The sequence below is a fragment of the Rhinolophus hipposideros genome (genome assembly GCF_964194185.1).
Source record: "Rhinolophus hipposideros genome assembly, chromosome: 5".
Taxonomy (NCBI): domain Eukaryota; kingdom Metazoa; phylum Chordata; class Mammalia; order Chiroptera; family Rhinolophidae; genus Rhinolophus; species Rhinolophus hipposideros.
Genome location: NC_138051.1, coordinates 68,264,166 through 68,283,813, shown reverse-complemented (window position 1 = coordinate 68,283,813; position 19,648 = coordinate 68,264,166). Strand labels below are relative to the sequence as shown.

At 32.9% G+C, this 19,648-nt stretch overlaps 1 protein-coding gene across 1 annotated transcript in view; it reads right to left on the bottom strand.

Moving 5' to 3' along the window:
- MNAT1 (MNAT1 component of CDK activating kinase) overlaps positions 1-19,648 on the bottom strand; it is a 185,156-nt gene that overhangs the window by 122,055 nt on the left and 43,453 nt on the right. Inside the window, exons 2-3 of the mRNA XM_081049597.1 lie at positions 6,795-6,947; positions 4,940-5,013 (exon numbers count right to left, since the gene is read on the bottom strand). Of these exons, the coding sequence (XP_080905723.1) occupies positions 4,940-5,013; positions 6,795-6,947 (227 nt within the window). The remainder of the gene's footprint in view (positions 1-4,939; positions 5,014-6,794; positions 6,948-19,648) is intronic.

Sequence of the window (19,648 nt, the reverse complement as noted above, 5' to 3'; positions counted from 1 at the left end):
AATCCAATATGGCCAAAATCCAAAATACTGACAACACTAAATGCTGGCAAAAATGTGAAGCAACAGGAACTCTCATTCATTGCAGTGAGAATGCAAACTGGCACAGCCACTTTGCAAAGACAATTTGATGGTTTCTTACAAAATTATACATACTCTTACCATACAACCCAGTAATTGCACTCTGATATTTATCCAATGGAATTGAACATTATGTCCACACAAAAGCCTACATATGAATGTTTATAGCAGCTTTATTCACAATTGCCAAAACATGGAAGCAACAAAGATGTCCTTCAGTAGATGAATGGATGAATAAACTGTGGTCCATCCAGACAACAGAGTATTATTCAGTACTAAAAAGAAATGAGCTATCAACCCATGAAAAGACATGGAGGAAAGTTAAATGCATATCACTAAGTGAAAAAAAGCCAATTTGAGAAGGCTATATACTATATGATTCCAATTACATGACACTCTGGAGAAAGCAAAACTATGGAGACAGTAAAAAGATAGGTGGTCCCCAGAGGCTGGGGGGAAAAGAGAGGAGGGACAATAGGCAGAAAATACAGAGGATTTTTAGGGCTGTGAAACTGTTCTGGACCATACCATAGTGGTAGATACGTGCTATAATACATTCGTCCAAGCCCATACAACGCCCAACACCAAGAGTAAACCCTAATGTAACCTATGGACTTCAGGCAATAATAATACAAGTACGTCAATGTAGGTTCATCAATTATAGCAAATGTACCACTCTGGTGGGGGAATGTTTATAGTTGGGGAGTCTGTGCATGTATGAGGTAGTAGGTATATGGGAAATCTCTGTACCTTCCACTTAATTTTGCTGTGGATCTAAAACTGCTTTAAAAAATAAAGTTTATTTTTAAAAAGGGAATTTCCCATCTGGTAAGAACTCAAAAAAATATTTGAATTATCACGAGAGTAAAAAAATAAACCAATACTAACATTTATAATTACCTTTATAATTATAGATTTAATTAAAATGATCTTTATAATTAGAGAATTGAATGATACAGATGCCAAAATAAGCAGATGCAAAACTACAGGAACAAATAATCATGGTTTCTTATGGTATGAATCTACTGAGACATAAAGGTAATCAAATTGACATCCTATGTTGAACTCTACTAGAATATTTAGAGCAGTTCAAGAAAAAAAAAATCAGTTTATCATCAAGCTAGATAGTGTACTACTGATTTAAACCTTCCATTAAATAAAACCCAAAAATACATAAAGTTAAACAGTAAGTGAAATTATGTTATATATAATTTATTTCTTTTGTGCTTATTAAAAACTTTGATGAATTCCAATAAAACTATAAGAACCAATTTGTTTAATTCATTTTTTAATTTTTTTAATTAAAAAGGTAATAGCAATATGACAGATGTGAATCCAAATCATAAATAATACAAAGCTCTCCCTTTAAAAAGAAGAAAAAAAACACAACAATGGATTACTATTTTAAAAACTTTTCATATGAAGCAAGTCTCATTCACGCCACAATCAATCAGGTTAGTCTAATAACCTTGAAGAAAAAGGAATAGAAGATAATTTTCTATACAACCATTTGGCCCTTTATCTGGTTACTTGTGTAGCTCAGATGTTGACTTGCCTTTAGTGAAGTATTAAAAGCCAACAAAAAAACCTATTGTATTTTCCGAAAGATTTAATGTTACTTAAGTACAATTTCGAAGACTTTTTGACCTCCAGAATTTATAATTAAAGCCCTTAGGCCTTTCTCACCCTTTTAAAATAAGCATATCCTGAACCAAAAGAATAATCTGTCTATTATGAAACTAAGAACAAACCTTTGAGATAATCCCTGGGGCCAAAAGAACAAGACTTTTTATGTTTAGATTGTCATAACCACAGAAAAGAGCCTATTGTTAATGCTGTAAGAAAGTTCATCTTCATGTGTGCCCCCTATATTGTAATTTTTATGCCATTATTCAAAATTCTAATATTTTTAAATTTTTTATATTTGTGATGTTCAAAGGATTCATAATGGAATTTATATAAAAGACCAATCCCCAATTTATAAATCCTCCAACCTGATTCCTCAGCCACCCTAATAACTCTCTTCCTCTCAATCTAGGCCTAAGCACCTTCAAGGGTACCTTTCTCCCTGTAAGATGCTTCAAAACATGCCCACAACCTCCTTTTTCTTTCCTCTCATGTCCCACTATTCCACCAATCAACACCCCATGTTCTAGCCTCAGACTGCTAACTACTCTTGGACACTAACAAGCACTTTCATAGGCTCTGAGAGTCAGGAAAACAAATAAACAAACAAACAAAACAACCTATGTTCATAATTTGGCACCATTATTTATGTGATCTTTGGCACAATACCTAAGTTCTCTCTGCCTCTTTTTTGTTTTGTATGTAATATAGGGATAAAATACCTGTCTCTTGGAGTTGTGAAAATTGTTATATGAGATAATATGAGTATAGCTCAGTCTAGCATTTAGCAGGTGCCCATGAAATTGACATCTTACACTTTTGATTAACACAGAGATAGCCAATATAGATATAATATCTAACTAATCATCTTTAAAAGCATGAATAAAACACAAAAAGTAAATAGCTATTGAAACAAGATTTCTAAAGGAAGTTTTATTTATACCACAGCAATCAAAACAATGACACACAACTAAGTGGTGGAGCCAGCCACACCCTAACAAAACTTAAAATGGCTAAAACTAGTCTTTCCCTCATTTCTACACTTTCCACCCAACAAAACAGAACAAAAAAATACTGCCTGCTCTCCAGCTTTCATTTTCCTGATGAATACCACGGTCAGATTATTTTAATTCATTCTTACCTGCTCTTTCCGACATCAAATTAGTCACTTAAATATTCTATCTCTAAAGCATCTCCTTTATCTGGGATCCCTGCTAACCTACTCCAAGCTCTCATTGTTTCTCACCCAAATTGCTGTAATGGCCCCTTAAAAATGATTTCCCAGCCTTGGGTATCTCTTGTCAATATTCCACATCACTATCACACTGGCATAAGATGGTTTGGTTAACAATACAACCAACTTTTGGTGTATAACTGAATTGGTAAGAAAAGTACAGAGGTCTACTTGAGGACATTTTCTAATGGACAGGTTTATCATGCATTCATTATGCTTTGGGCATCAGTCAGTACATTTTATGGAAAAACTGGGAAATGTCAGTTATTGCCATGAGTCAATTAAGTGGGTTGATTAAGAGAGCTTCCATATACTGCAAACAAAGATAGCCCTTCTTAAAAATATGTATAATAGTAGCATCACTTTCAAATTAAATGCTCTGAGCCACAGTTTCCCTATCTGGTAAAGAAAAGATTACATATTGTTTAGCCCTTATATCTAGATTTGCTGTCAATCCTAGCTCCCACTTCTGGACATGAACCTTGTTTTACCTACCAGCCCCAGGTTGTTCATATCTTCAAAGTAATTCATCTCATAGAAAAAAATATGTATTTTTTTTAAAAGTTATGAGAACTTTGGTCCAAAATCAAGATACCTTCTTCCCCACCTTCTTTATCCATTAGCTTGTTTTAGTCATCCTGCCTGCCTGCTTGGACTTACGACCATGTATTCAACTTGCTCGTGACATCTGTCTCCTGTCTCTTTATTGCCTGACCAGACTGTTTGTCTTATACTTAGTATTTATATGTAAGCAGATTTCTACATATCGGCACACTTGCCCAGTTCTTGCAGATTTCCTTTTGGTTTACCTTCTCAGTCTATATCCTAACTTTTTCTACTTTGCCTTGACACTCCCAATGCCATCATCTTTTCAGCTAAAATCCATAGCCATTCATAGTTGCTAAAATTACATATAAAGTGCAATAATAAAAAACCAATGGCTCCAAAGCACTAAAAGATCTCAGAAAAAGCTTAAATTATATTCTGCACATGCCATTTGCTGGGACATATTTTAGAAAAGTTTCAACAACAGTTGAAATAAAACGATTTTCTGGGTTTTTCTCAGTTAATAAAAAAAATACTAAAACGAATTAGAATACTCATTCCTCAGGAATTTGAATTTTCTAAAGATTTACCATATATATATATATATATATATATATATATATATATATATATGCCTTCTCAAGAATAATCAATTTTATTATAATCATTTTTTAAATAAGAAATAATATGAGTATATCTAAGTTATCAGTTTGAAAGAAGAATAAAAAGATGATTGTTTAATTCTCAGGCTCATTCTAATTTTTAGTCTATGATTTTTTTGTATCAGTTCTATACCTGCATTGAGTTAATTATTGAGTAATACAGGTTTACTCAATAATTATGGCAACTTTAAAAAACATTAATTTTTTAATTGATATATAACAACTTCTAGACTTTTTAACATCTCTGAAATCTTATTTAAGAAAATAGAAACAATACCTTCTTTTGATGAAAACATCCTTTTAACTAATCATAATAGAAAGGCACTAAGATTAATCTCTGATTCTAGAATAACATTAAGTAACAGAATATTTCATCAAAGTATTTTAAAACGACTGTATACACAGAAGCATAAATGATGATAAACAACATACGCCTTTAGTCACAATGGATATAGTTAATAGAAACACTATTTTTTGAAAATCTGAATATTCTGTCCTTTTGGTTAATACATCATAGACATACAAATGATATACATTGATACAGCCTTCCTTCCCAGCTGTTAAAGTGGCAGTACCTCTATTCATCATATTTTTTCCAAGACAAAATTTTATTACTTGTTACTTAAGTATGCCTTCAATTTAACAAATATGATTAAGCGCAACAAAAAGTAATTAGGTAAACATCAGCTATCACAACAAAACTTGCTTGAGAATTTTGAAATGTTCTCCTAGGCATCTAAAAGATAAAGACACAGAGGCTAGCACACCAAAAGTACAAACATTAAAAACATACCAATTTCTTCCACTTCTTCCAGGAAATCATTATATTCTCTTAGACTAGGAAAGTCTTCTTCTCTTTTATTGTATCTTTGAGAGAAGAAAAAAAATCAACATATCACTTTCTTTCAGTAGATCTAACTAGTTTGTTCTTACTTAATTCATACATGATACATAGAAAAGGATGGCTTACTATGTAAAACACTGTTTTCTTGAAACCAGGTTTGTAATTATGCTAAGAATGTTGTTCTAGGTTGGAGCCTGAGCTCTGGGCAGTGGAGTTGATAATTCGATTCCCACATCAGCCAGCGGGCTGCGCCCTCCACAACTAGAATGAAGACAATGAGCTGCCACTGAGTTCCCGGATGGCCGGATGGCTCAGTTAGTTGGAGCACGTGCTCCCAGCCACAAGGTTGCCAGTTCAAGTCCCTCAAGGGATGGTGGGCTGTGCCCCTGCAACTAGGATTGAACAACGGCAACTGGACTTGGAGCTGAGCTACACCCTCCACAACTAAGATTGAAAGGACGACTTGATTTGGCGCTGATGTGTCCTGGGAAGAGTATACTGTTCCCCAATAAAGTCCTGTTCCCCATCCCCAATAAAATCTTTAAATGAAGAAAAAAAAAGAATGTTCTTAAATTAGTATAGTCACTACTGAGAAGGAGTAGAATCAGGAGAGAATGGTACAATACGTAAAATTCTTCTAAGACTTAAGAGAACAAAAAAGAAATTAGGACCCTAAAGGAATGGAAAATGAGCTTAAATCGGGTCTAACATTGGAAATTATGATATTGTTTACGTCTTATAGATTCACTAATTTCCAGAAAGCTAAAAATTAATCCAAATAATACCTTCCTATTATTCCTGACGGTTGTAGTCTAAGGAATACTAGATCAGGAAAATCTATAAATGCTGTAATGCACCTATGAAGAATTAGAAAACCACAGGTATTAATGATAAAAGATAAGCATCTAAGAGAAACGGAAGTAATCCAAATAATAAAAGAACAGCTTGGGGCACTGAAAAAGTAACACTGGTTAGGTACCTACAAAGACACTGCTGAAACACTGGTGACCAAGATTGAAATGTAACCACCAAAAATAAATAAACAAAACAATAATAAATTAAATATATTAATTCTTTAAAGTTCAAAAAGCAATAAGGTGGCTTACAACAGGAGTACAGATAAAATGAGACCCAAAACTATTAACAAAGAGTACAAAACTAAATTATAAATGAAAAGGAATATATATGTATATATGTATATATGTACACACACATATCAAAATAAACTAAAGCTGACACATGACTTTTCTCTAATAACCTTCAAATCTCAACTTAAATGTTATCTCCTCAGACCCTACCTGACATCATTGACCCACACCAACACTTAGTCACTATCTTCACTGCATTTTTCTCAATTTATAATCACCTATTTGTTTTGCTTAACTCTTTTAATTGTCTACTTCTGTGCTATCCTCTGTGCTATCCTTTAGGGCAAGGTTCATAGCCGTTTCATTCATGTTGTACCTAGTGCCTAATATATATAATTCAGTGTTTGCACATAGTAGGTACTCAATATCTATTTGTTAATTAAAGAAAAGAAAAGAAATGAATTATGAAGCCATTGATGGACAGGAGTCACTCTTCTCTAACAAAGGTTAGATAATTAATATTACTGAAAACTTAATAAATGTTGGCTGAATAAAGATAAGATGAATATCTTATTATATTTATAAATATAAAAGATGAATTTACTTATTTAGTCACTTGCCAAACTGTCTATATTGCTATCAGCAAATAATAATATTCAGATAATCGTTAAAGTCTTCTTTGTGGACTGAATCATTCGAGTAATAATAATACTTACATCTTTAGCACTTTTTTCCGAATCTCAACCTCCTTGTCAACAGCAGGATCTTCAAAGAGTTGCACCCTAAAGTTGCTCCTTCTAAGAGGAGTGCCGCACTCAGGACAGTTGCCAGCTCCTCTCACAAACAGCAAATCCACACAACTTTCACACCTGTACAGAGAAAAATACAGTGTAACTTTTAAGCTAGCATTCAAAAGTGCAACAAGTCTGTGTATAGTTTGCCTTTCTTTTGTTTTGGTGGTTTTTTTTGTTTGGGTGGGCTTTTGGGGGCATGGAAAATTAGTCACTGCTAGTACTTACACTCTCACATTTCCAAAATGAACATTTTGGAAAATGTTCATTTCCATTTGGAGCTTTTCAGACATAGGTGTCCCAAGGGATACCAATTTGGTTTTCCAAATTAAAACAAGTTGATTTGGGGAATAGAAGGATTCAGAGGAAGCAAGATAGGGAGAAGTCAAAGAGGCATACAAAAGAGCAGTCTACGGTCACCTCCATTCTCAGTCCAGCACCACACTTAGACCTAGGCAAGAAAGCCCTGCAGACCACAATCACTAAAACCAAGACTTTTTTTTTTCCCTTTCAACCTTGGAAGAAAGTTTTTTGAAAGTTCAGTAAGCAATTAAGTAAATGGGAATTACAAGACAGAAAGAATTACAAAGGCTTGGAGAGTGGTCTCCATCAATAATTCAGTTAACAAGGTATTATAATATAGAACACTTTAATATTTCTAAAGGTCATATTGTATGAGACATAATACATTATTTGTTTCCACAATCAGTTCTACATCTCCACTTTTTAAAAATCTGCCTTGAATCATAAGGATTTCAACAGTATTCAAATATTTTTTTAAATAATTTATCTCCCGATACAACTTTTTCCCTTTCCAGTTTAATGTGCTTAAAGAACAAATAATTCTTTTTTAAAAACTCAAATATAGAAGTATAAAGAGAAAAAAAACTGAAAGTTCTACTTCATTCTGTTCTATAATCTCACTTCCACAGGAAACATACTACTGTTAAGTTTAGTATTTATGCAGCTAGATCTTTTTCTACATATTTACAAAACATATACTTAAAAATTATATCCACAAAAACTAGTCCTATAAAAAAAAAAGAAGAAGAAGAAGGAAAGGTTGATAATTGCTAGTTCACTTCATCTGGCAGCAGAGCAACCAAAACAGCAGTGTGTGGGCAATCTTTTGCCTCCAACAGTACTACAAATTTTTTCAAAAAAAATCTTATATTCTGCAGAACATAGAAAAATTTGCTGAAAAAGCCCAAATCCTTGGTCATTACCCATTCCCAAAGATATTTTTACGGTTTTCTTTTGTTTTTAAAAACCAGAATGGTGCCAACCTCTTCTCTCTCTGGACAACTTATTTTTAGATTTCATTTTCTTATATCAGGAATATTTAACTACTTATATTCCTTTGTCAAGATTTTTATTAGACCTGTTTGCTTTTACTTTTTCAAGAGCAATTATATTCCAGCAGAATTTCAATAATTATTAAAATAGATTTACTTAGGAAAACATAAATAATTAATCACAAATTCTGTGAATTCTTTGAGGTAACCTAGTTTTATCAGCACTTTCCATTCTTCTTTAGCTCCTTGTCTTTTAGAAACAACTCGAAACAGAAGCCTATGGTCTTGAAAGATAAAAAACAAGTGGTAACTTCTGTTAAAATTTTTATTCCTACAATAAATTATTTCTTAAATCCATGCGTACTGAACTCTCTACAGTAGCAGCTGGATCTTACCAAGGAAATTTTTTCTCCCAAACTATGCTATCTTCTCTGTACCAGTGAATACTGATTATAAAGCCATATCTTTGAACATTAAAACTTTAGGAATCTTAGATAATTAAATAAACCATTTTTAAAAAATCTTTGGCCTAAATGAATGAGAAAATTTTAGAGGTAGATAACCTAAATGATCACTAGTTAGTTAAATTAATACAGTATTACTGACATGCATTAATGAAATAATTCAAGAATTCATTAAAAACACACAAAAAATAACAAATGTTGCATTTTGGAAAAGTTAGTCAAATTACAAATAGACTGTTCCAATAGTTTGCTTACAAACTGGCTACTTGGAACTCAGAATATATTTTCCCAAAGAAACTGTCAATATATGATGGTTAGGTTTTCAGCTAGATTCTACTGGCCTATAGAAGATGAACAGTGTATTAGGCAATCTTGTTATTATTTTTCTCTCCTCTCCCCTCACTGTAAGACAATGTTATCAGCTTTCAAATGGAAGTTAAAATGCCTAAGAGGAGTGTTCAAGCAGTGTGGGTCCCCATGTGAATCTTCATCGTCCTAAAGAGGTTTATTAAACCTCAGCTATTTATAGTGAAAACAAATTTTTGATGACTTCAAAACTCTAAATTTAATAACATTTGATACAAGGAATATACAATCTTGATTTAAAACGTAAGGAATTACCTATTTGAACATAATGTGAATTTCAAGCCAATTAGTCATGAAATACAGTTATTCATTACTACAATAATCATTTCTCAGCAACTAAAATAAAAATGCATTATATTTACTTATGTGACATTCTCAACTTAACCCTTGACCATTTGCTATTAAATTTCACAATCACTTCATTCCTGTCTTTAGGTTACACTGGTATGCATCACTTTATACCTAAAAGAGAATTCAGAATGAATCTGGTCCAAAGCCCGAGGGAAGCAATTTATAAACTACTGAAACATACTGCTTAGGGATTTAAAGCAAAGAATCCATCCATAAAAATAGAAGTGAAGGCCTCGGACAAATGTAAAAACATTATAAAGAGACAAAAGACCTGGTGGGAGTGGGAAGGAATTTCATTCTCAAAATTAAGAAAAAAATTATGTTTACCATTTTTGTTCATTGTCTTAGAACTCACAGTTATTAATCAATCTCTGTCAGCTATTACCATTTAGCATAGATTTACAACTAACAAGCAAATAATATGTTTAAGCCCACTTTGAGCCAGAAAAATAGAGCTATATATACAAATATTTATACACGGGGGGAAAAGAACTAATAATTTAGTATAGTTGTGCCAAGAAAACATGAACCCCCCCCACCCCACAGTGGGTTTATATCTTTCTTACAAATAGTAAGGACCATGGAATACATCCAATTTCTCTTTTTGCCTTCTTGCCCAGTTAGCTCCTAAGCCAAATTTAAATCCTTTCTTGAACAACATTGTAAATATTTTCTAAAAAGAGGTTGGAAATGCAAAAAAGCTAGAACAAAAATAACATGTATTAAAGATCTTGTGATGTAGATAGCCTTTTCCTTAGTATATAGATGAAGACAGTGAGCACGGGGGAGTCACATAACTGGCTTAAAGTCAGATACCTAGTGAGACCTGACCACAGTCCTCTTCACAGTCCACATTTTCTCCTTCAATCTTATTCTTACTCTCAACTTTCACAATGACCTACAATAATCCCCCCTGGTGCGTACCTCTATCTAGCCCAAACGTATCTCTTCAGTTACTGTTAAGCACTGCCTACTGCACAATTCCTCTTTGGTGTCCCATGGGCATAGTTTTTGTTTTGAAAAATAAAGTTACCTCAAACTCAACATACCCAAAATCAATTCTCTTTCGCGACATGAGGGATACAAAGAGAATAACACCAACTTTGTGCATAAGAGCTTATAATACAGTGGTAGAAGAGAAAAAAATGAAACTCTTTAATAAATGTATACTATCGTAAGCTCTCAGCCGATAAGCAATAGCGCAACAAATTATACTGCACACTCTTGGCCAGTGAGTGCCAATACACCATACGCCAAATGCTCTAAGCCAAGGATAGCTCTAACTTCATTGTCCTAAGTGAAGTATATTCTGAATGATGTGGATTCTACTCTGCTGTACCCATTCTTTCTGCCACTGACGAATAGTTTTGACCCAGAAGAGCCAAAAAGCATGTGCAGATAATAGTGTTGGACATTAAGATGCAAGTTTTGTAGAGGTTCGGTGTCCCTTCAAGGATATTGTTGAGGAAACAGGGTTAAGTTCAGTTAGAAACTGGAAGAAAAGTCCTCTAGCTAACTTTATGAAAGGCTTCAGAAATAATACTACAGACTGGGAGAACTGACAAAAAATTACATGAATAGTAAAGGAACACACCGTGGCTACCAGGGCTTTGGAGAATTGAAAGAGAACAAATTGCCAGTATATCAAGCCAAGAATGTATTCCACAGGGACCATTACTATTAACTCCACCTTGGGAAAGGAAAGGGCAAATTCAATTAATACTACAATTTCCAGAAATGCAGGTCCTGCACTAAATAAGATATTACCTTTACTTTCACAATGATTCAAAGGAACTAAACATATATTTACCTACGTAGGCCAAAGAATATCTACAAATATCTGAAAAGGCTAGCGACAGTTTTCTCTCTTTTCTAACTACATATCTATGGAGGCTAGATCATCTTCATACGAGTGTATATTTCAACCAAAAGACGTAACAATGGATTCACCAGAGGATCAGATATCATAATCCAGTTGTCATCTCTTAAACCAAACGTTAAAGAGATCTGTAAAAATGGAAAACAATGCTATTCATTCACAAAATTTTTTTGCTTTGGAAAAATATAGTTATATTTCATAAATATACGTTATTTATGTTAATACATAATAGGTACCTAACAAATAGTTTCAAATTTTCTCAATTTTAATTTCCAATACGGTAAATATTAACAGATAAAACCTTCATAAATTAAAGCTCTTAAGGAGTCCTCAGTAATTTTTAAGATTATTAAAGCTACTGAAACCAAACTGTCTGAGAACCAGGCTATACATGATCAATAAAGGTTTATTTATAAAGAACAAATGAACCTTAATACAATCATAATGTATATGTAAAGGGAAGCAGGCACAGAAAGGAACCATTTAGAAATATACCAGTGTACTGTACACTTCTCAACAAGGCCTGCCCTCAGGAGATATTAATTAACCAGAGCCTAACCAGGTGGGGTATTATCAGAACCTAATTCACCTGGGAGAAGGGACATACCCAACTGAAACACATTCTAAAGGGAAGAAAAAACTGAGAAACACGTGCAGTTCACAGTCCAGAGGCAAAGGCTCCTTAAAAGACTGAGATCTTATAGTAATATAGAATGTTTCCCCTCCCCCCACACCACAACACTATATTATTAAACATCTATTTACAGCAATTCCTTTTACATAGTACATCATGTCTAGCTATCAAGAAAAAAATTACAAGCCATACCAAAAGGCAAATAACACAATTAGAAGAGACAGAATGTCATCAGAACCAGACATGGCAGAAATGTAAGAATTACCAGCACCTTTCCAGCAGTACAACCTCCCCACACAAAAATGCGTCTCGCTAAAGATCTCCTTCATCCCTCTCCAGAAGAGGAGAAGAGGAAACACAAGAAGAAGCACCTGATGCAGAGCGTCAATTCCTACTTCATGGATGTGAAATGCCCAGGATGCTATAAAATCACCACCGTCTTTAGTCACGCACAAACAGCAGTTTTGTGTGTTGGCTGCCCCACTGCCTACTATCAGCCTACAGGAGGAAAAGCAAGATGCTCCTTCCAAACAAGGAAGCACTAAAAGCACCAAGATGAGAGAGTGAGGAACCATCTCAATAAACACATTCTGGTGACAAAAAAAAAAAAAAAGAAAAGAAAGAATTACCTACCAGACTGGGAATTTAAAATAACTGTGATTAATATGATAAAGGCTCTAACAGATAAAGTAGACAACATGAAAGAACAGATGGGCAAAGTAAACAGGGAGATGTTAATTCTAAGAAAGAACCAAAAGGAGATACAATGCAGTTTATTAATAAACTGGGCAGAGCTGAGAAAAGAATCTTTGAGCAAGAGGATATATGAATAGAATCCTTGAAAACTAAAAGTAAAAAAGACTGAAAATAAACAACAGAATATCCAAGGACTATATTTTATACCCAGAATATAAAAAGAATAACATACATGTAATGGGAATGTCAGAAACAGAAGAAAGTAACAAAATATTGGAAATAATAACTATTTTCCCCAAATTAACATCGGACACCAAACCAAAGATCCAGGAAGCTCAGAGAATACCAAGTAGGATAAATGCAAAAAAAAAAAAAAAAACCCTACACCTAAGCATATCATTTTCAAATTACAAAAAAGCAAAGATAAAGTCATGAAAGAAGCCAAAGGGAAAAAACACCTTACTTATAGAGGAACAAAAATAAGAATTACATTCGACTTCTCAGAAAACGCACAAGAGAATGGAGTGAAATATTTAAGTTGTTTACAGAAAAACACCTCCAACCTAAAATTCAGTATCCTGAGAAATTATCCTTCCAAAGTGGAGAAATAAAGACTTTATCAGACAAATTTTGAGGGAATTTGTTGGCAATAGACCTGCCTTGCAAGAAATGTTTAGAAGTTCTTTAGAGAGAAGGGAAGTAATCGGTCAGAAATTCTGTTCTACATATAGAAAGGGTATAAGTGAATGTAAAATAAAAACTTTTATTTTTCTTATTCTTAATTAATCTAACAAATAACATTTTCAACAACAAATATATTTTGTTCAAAATAAGTGCAACAATCTATTTGATTATGTATACTTATATATATACATTATGTGCACATATATGCTTATGTATGAAGATACATAAGTGAGATGAATGATAAGCAATTATTCAAGGGATGGGGGGAGGAATTAGGATTACTTTGTTATACGTTACTTGCACTACCTGTGAAGTGGTTCACTGTTATTTGAAAGTGGATTAATTTGGATTTCGATTAGTTGTAAGTGCATATTGCAAACTCTAGGGCAGTCACTACAAAAGTAAAAAAAAAAAAAGTGTAGCATATGCTAAGAAAAAAGAGAAAATGGACTCACATAAAATGCTCAGTTAAAACCACAAAAGACAGAAGGAGTAGAAGACAAAAAAGGAACAAGGGCCGGCCCGGTAGCTCAAGCAATTAGAGCTCCATGCTCCTAACTCCGAAGGCTGCCGGTTCAATTCCCACATGGGCCAGTGGGCTCTCACCACAAGGTTGCCAGTTCAATTCCTCGAGTCCCGCAAGGGATGGTGGACTGCACCCCCTGAAACTAAAATTGAACACGGCACCTTGAGCTGAGCTGCATCCCAGATGGCTCAGTTGGTTGGAGGATGGGCTCTCAACCACAAGGTTGCCAGTTCAATTCCTCGAGTCCCGCAAGGGATGGTGGGTTGTGCCCCCTGAAACTAGAAAACAGCAACTGGACCTGGAGTTGAGCTGTGCCCTCCATAACTAAGACTGAAAGGACAACAAATTGAAGCTGAACGGCACCCTCCACAACTAAGATTGAAAGGAAAACTTGACTTGAAAAAAAGGCCTGGAAGTACACACTGTTCCCCAATAAAGTCCTGTTCCCCTTCCCCAATAAAAACAAAAATTAAAAAATAAAAATAAATGAATTTTTAAAAAAAGGAATAACAAATAAAAAAATTGTAATGAATATGTTGACATTAACTGTATCAGTCATCAATTTGAATATCAATAGTCTGAATGCACCAATTAAAAGACACAAATTGTCAGAGTGGATCAAAAAACAAATCCCAACAATATGTTGTCTACAAGAAACCCACTTTAAATATAAGGTCATAAAGTAAATCGTAAAAGTAAATGGTAAAGTAAAATAAACTGCTAACACTAATCAGAAAAAAGGAGGAGTGGCAATATTAATTTCAGAAAGAGCAGACTTAACAGCAAGAAAAGTTATCAGGAATAAAGAAGGAATTATGTAACAATAAAGGGGTCAATACTCTAAGAAGACATAACATTCCTTAATGTGCATGTGCCTAACAACTGAGCATCAAAATATGTGAGGCCAAAACTGATAGAACTGGAAGGAAACATACATAAATCCTCTATTACATTTGGAGACGTTAACACTTCTCTATGAGAAATAAACAGATCCAACAGGCAGAATATTAACATATTGAACTCAACAACACCATCAATCCACTGGATAATTAACATCTATACTTCATCCAACAACAGATTACACATTCTTCTCAAGATCACACGGGACATTCACCAAGACAGACCACATTTGGAGTCATAAAACATACCTCTACAAATTTAGAAGAACAGAAATCATACAATGTCTGCTCTCAGACCACAAATGGAATTACATAAACTAGAAATCAATAACAGAAAGACTGCTGAAGAATTTCAAAATGCTTAGTGATTAAACACACTTCTAAATAACACATGCACCAAAGAAGAACGTTCAAGAAAAATGTTAAAATATTTTGAAATAAATGAAAATAAAATTTAGCAAAATTTGTGGGATAGAGTGAAGGAGTACTTAAAGGGAAATTTATAGCATTGAATGTAAATATTAGAAAGGAAGATCTAAAATCAATAATCTAGCTTTTATCCGAGGAAACTAAAAAAAGTGCAAATTAAATCAAAACCAAGCAGAAGAAAAAAATGAAAATTGAAACACAAATCAATGAAATTGAAAACAGGAAATCAATAAAGAATATTAAAAAAAAACAAAACAGGTTCTTTGAAAAAAAATCAATAAAAATCAGTAAGACTCTAGCCAAGCTAACTAAGAAAGAGAGCACAAGTTCCTAATAGCAGAAGAGAAAGAGAGGACAGCACTATAGATTCCATGGAAATTTAAAGGATAATAAAAGAATATTATAAACAACTCTATGCCCACCAATTTGATAACCTAGACAAATTCCTTCAAAGTCACAATCTGCCAAAATGTACACAAGAAGAAAGATAATCTGAATAGGCTCATGTCTATTAAAAATTGAATCAATAATTAATAACCTTCCGAAACAGAAAGCACCAGGTCCAGATGGGTTCACTGGTGAATTCTACCAAACATTTCAGGAAGAAATTACACCAATTCTCCACAATCTCTTTCAGAGGAAAAAAGCAGAGGGAATACCAAAACTAGACAATGGCATTACAGGAAAACTACAAACCATAATCTCTCATGAACATAGATGCAAAATATTAGTAAAGCCAATCCAAAAAAGTATAAGAATTATATGCCATCATCAACTGGGACTTAACCCAGGTATGCAAGGTTGGTTCAATATTCAAAAATCACTGAATGTAATCCATTACATAATCTAAAAAAGATAAAGAACGTGGTCATATCAATAGATACAGAAAAGGTTTTCTTGTAATGCCATTGTCTAGTTTGGGTATTAAGGTAATGCTAGCCTCATAGAATAAGTTAGAAGTATTTCCTCTGCTTCTTTCCACTGAGAGATTGTGGAGAACTAATACTGTATAATTTTTTCCTTAAACTGTATAAGCTATCAAGCCATGAAAAGAAGCCAATCTGAAAAGCCTACATTGTATAAAATTCCAACTATATGACATTCTAGAAAAGGCAAAACTTTTATTATTGTCTATGGAGACAATAAAAAGATCAGGGGTAGTAGTGGGTAGGGGAGGAACAGACTGAGCACAGAGGATTTTTAGAGCAGAAAAATATTCTTTATATTATAATAATAGATATATGTCACCATACTTTTGTCCAAACCCATAGAATATACAACATCAAGAGTAAACCCTAAATTACACAATGGACTTTGGATGATGTGTCAGTTTATCCTTGGTAAAAAAATGTACAATTCTGAAAAAAGATGTTGGTAATGAGTATATAAGAAATCTCTACCTTCTTCTCAATTTTGTTGTAAGTTTTGTTGTCAAAAACTGCTCTAAAAAAATTCTATTGCAAAAAAGTTTTCATTTTTGTTTCCTGAAAGCATAGTATATCAAAGTTTGCTCAATATTTATTAACATTTTAAATTAATCATTTAAAATATTCAATAAACACTAGGAAACATCAATTAATAACATAATAGACAAAAAATAAAATTGTTTAAATCATAGTTTTAAATATATAAATATGTATACTAGACAAGCTGAAGACCTGTTTCTCAGATTGTTTTAAAACTTAAGTCATATTTTAAATTTGTATTTTTTTAATTTTTTGAATGGTAGGGACAATTATTTTTAAATTTCACTAATAAAGATGGAAAACTCAGACCTTTTAACAAATCAAATGACCACCCAATAATCAATTAAATGTTATTACATATTAAAAAACATAAACCAGTATCTAGCACATAGTAAATGTTCAATAATTATTAGCTGTATCTTTACATTTATCAAGTCTTTTCCATCTGACCAAATAATTCTTCAAACTGTCCAGAGACTATAAGAAAGAATATTTCCTAGTTATGACTTAAATATTCAGCACTTCCAACATCCTAAATTCTCGTATTTTTACAAAATTAATGCATATTTTTCCATTTTCATTGATACCAAGGGCATGTTCTAGGAAAAGAATTTATTTCCGAAACCCCCCTCAAAATTTTTTTTAACTTTAGACACTAATAAGCATTACTTCTGATAAGAGTTCCTGAGTTGTTAGAATATGGGAGCGTAAGTTATGAACTCCATTAACAAAGCCAGCTTCGTGATTTGGTTAATTATTGAAATATATGTAGTCAACAGAATTAAAATTTAAGGCCTAGACTAAGAATGGAAATATCAAGGTAGTTAGAACTCAGCATAAAGAAAACCTCAGTAAGATTGTAGCTGATACCCAGGGTTTTTATATTATCAAAACTCAGAAGAAACTTCTGTTTCTTTCCAAAAAACACCAGAGATAAGCAAAACCATTGTTTATCTTCAAAAATTTAAGATAAAATAAATTTTCCTAAGAATTGCTCATTGTTTTGAAATTAATTCCAAAGATAATCTGTATATTAACAATGGCCCGTCTATTTTCAAATATGAAGCATTATTTTTATGACAAAGCATAAAATAGCTTTGTGAAATATGACCTATATACTTTCTCAGATGAAACAAAACTTAATACTTAAACACCAGTTACTATGCTATCATATAGTAAGTGGTGTTGTAACAGTTTTATAAGATGTCAGAGGGGTAGTACCTTGTGGGGGGGTTATCACTTTGTGAGGGGTGTAAACATCTAACTATTATGTTGCTTTGTACACCTGAAACTGATTTTAAAAATATGCTATCATATGCAATATTCTTTTCATTGAATCCACTAATAACCTATCACATCTAATTTTACAGACAAAAATATTAATAAATCTCATCAGTAATTATACATTTATAAAAACTATATAGCAGACATGATTGTAGAAATTTACAACCATAAAATAATTATTAATTCATTATTTTAAAAATCAAAGTTATAGCCACATGAAGTTGAATCGCTACCTCACACCACATACAAAAATTAACTCAAAATTATTCAATGACCTAAATGTAACAGCTAAACCAATAAAACTCTTAGAAGAAAACATACGGATGAATCTTCATGACTTTGGATTTGGCAATGTATTCTTAAATATGACACCAAAAGTACGAGCAATAAAAAAAATAGATATATTACACACTTCATTAATTTTTTTAAAATTTAGTGCATCAAAGGAGTGAAAAGACAATCTACATAATGGGAAAAATATTTTCAAATCATATAACTGACAAGTGTCTAGTATTCAGAATATATAAAGAACTCATCACTCAACAACAAAAAAGACAAACACTCAATTTAAAAACTGGGCAAAAGACATGAATAGAAATTTCTCCAAAAAAGAGACAAATGACCAACAAGTACATCAAAAGATGCTCATCATCATTAGTCATTAGGGAAATGCAAATTAAAACTACAATGTAAATCACTTTATACCCACTGGGACTGCTATAATATTTTAAAAACAGACAATAACAAGTGTTGGTGAGAATATGAAAAAATTAAACACTCATACATTGCTGGTAGGAATGAAAAATGGTTCAGCTGCTGTGTTAAACAGTGTGATGGTTCCTCAAAAAGTTAAACACAGAATTATCACATGACCCAGTGATTCCACTCCTAGTTACATACTCAAAAGATATGAAAACAGGTACTCAAACAAATACATGTACAAGCAAGTTCATAGCAGCATTATTCATAATAACCAAAAGGAGGAAAGATCCCAGATGTCCACCAACATATGAATGGAAGAACAGATTGTGCTATATACACACAATAGAAGTATTCAACCATAAAAAGGAATGAAGTCAATACATTGATACATGCTACAACGTGGATGAACCTTGAAAACATTATGTTAAGTGAAAGAAGCCAAACACAAAAGGTCACATACTGTATGATTATATTTATATAAATATCCAGAATAGGTAAATCCATTGAAACAGAAAGCAGATTGGCAGTTGCCAGGTGCTGGTCAGGAGAAAATGGGGAGTAAATGCTTAATGGGTATAGGATTTCTTTTTGTGTTGATAAAAATGTTTCAGAAAGGTGGTGGTTGCACAACGTTGTAAATGTACAAAATGCCATTGAAATGTTCATTTTAAAATGAATAATTTTACGTAATATGAATTTCATGTCAATAAAAAAATTTTAAGCAAAGTTATATATTCTTAGCTCAAGATCAAGTTTTATCTATTCATTTATGATTTTCAACAAAGAATGAAAAATCTAGATTCTTACTCTCACATTAACTTGCTACAGAGGATATCTTTTGTTTGCCTCTCCAGTTATCCAGGCAACCCTTCTACTATTTTAAACTATTAGGATTATGAATTTCCCAGTCCTGTAATTTGGGTGAGTTTGACCCCACTCCCAAATCAAGAGGTGGCCATTAAGTGGCTTTAAACCAAGAGATCCTCCAGGATCTCTTCAAAAGTTTATGTAACATAGTAATTTTGCTAACTGAAAATACATTATGTTTAGCATTTTAAAAAATGGTACAATGCTTTTCAAAAGTACATATTTAAGCAAATAAAC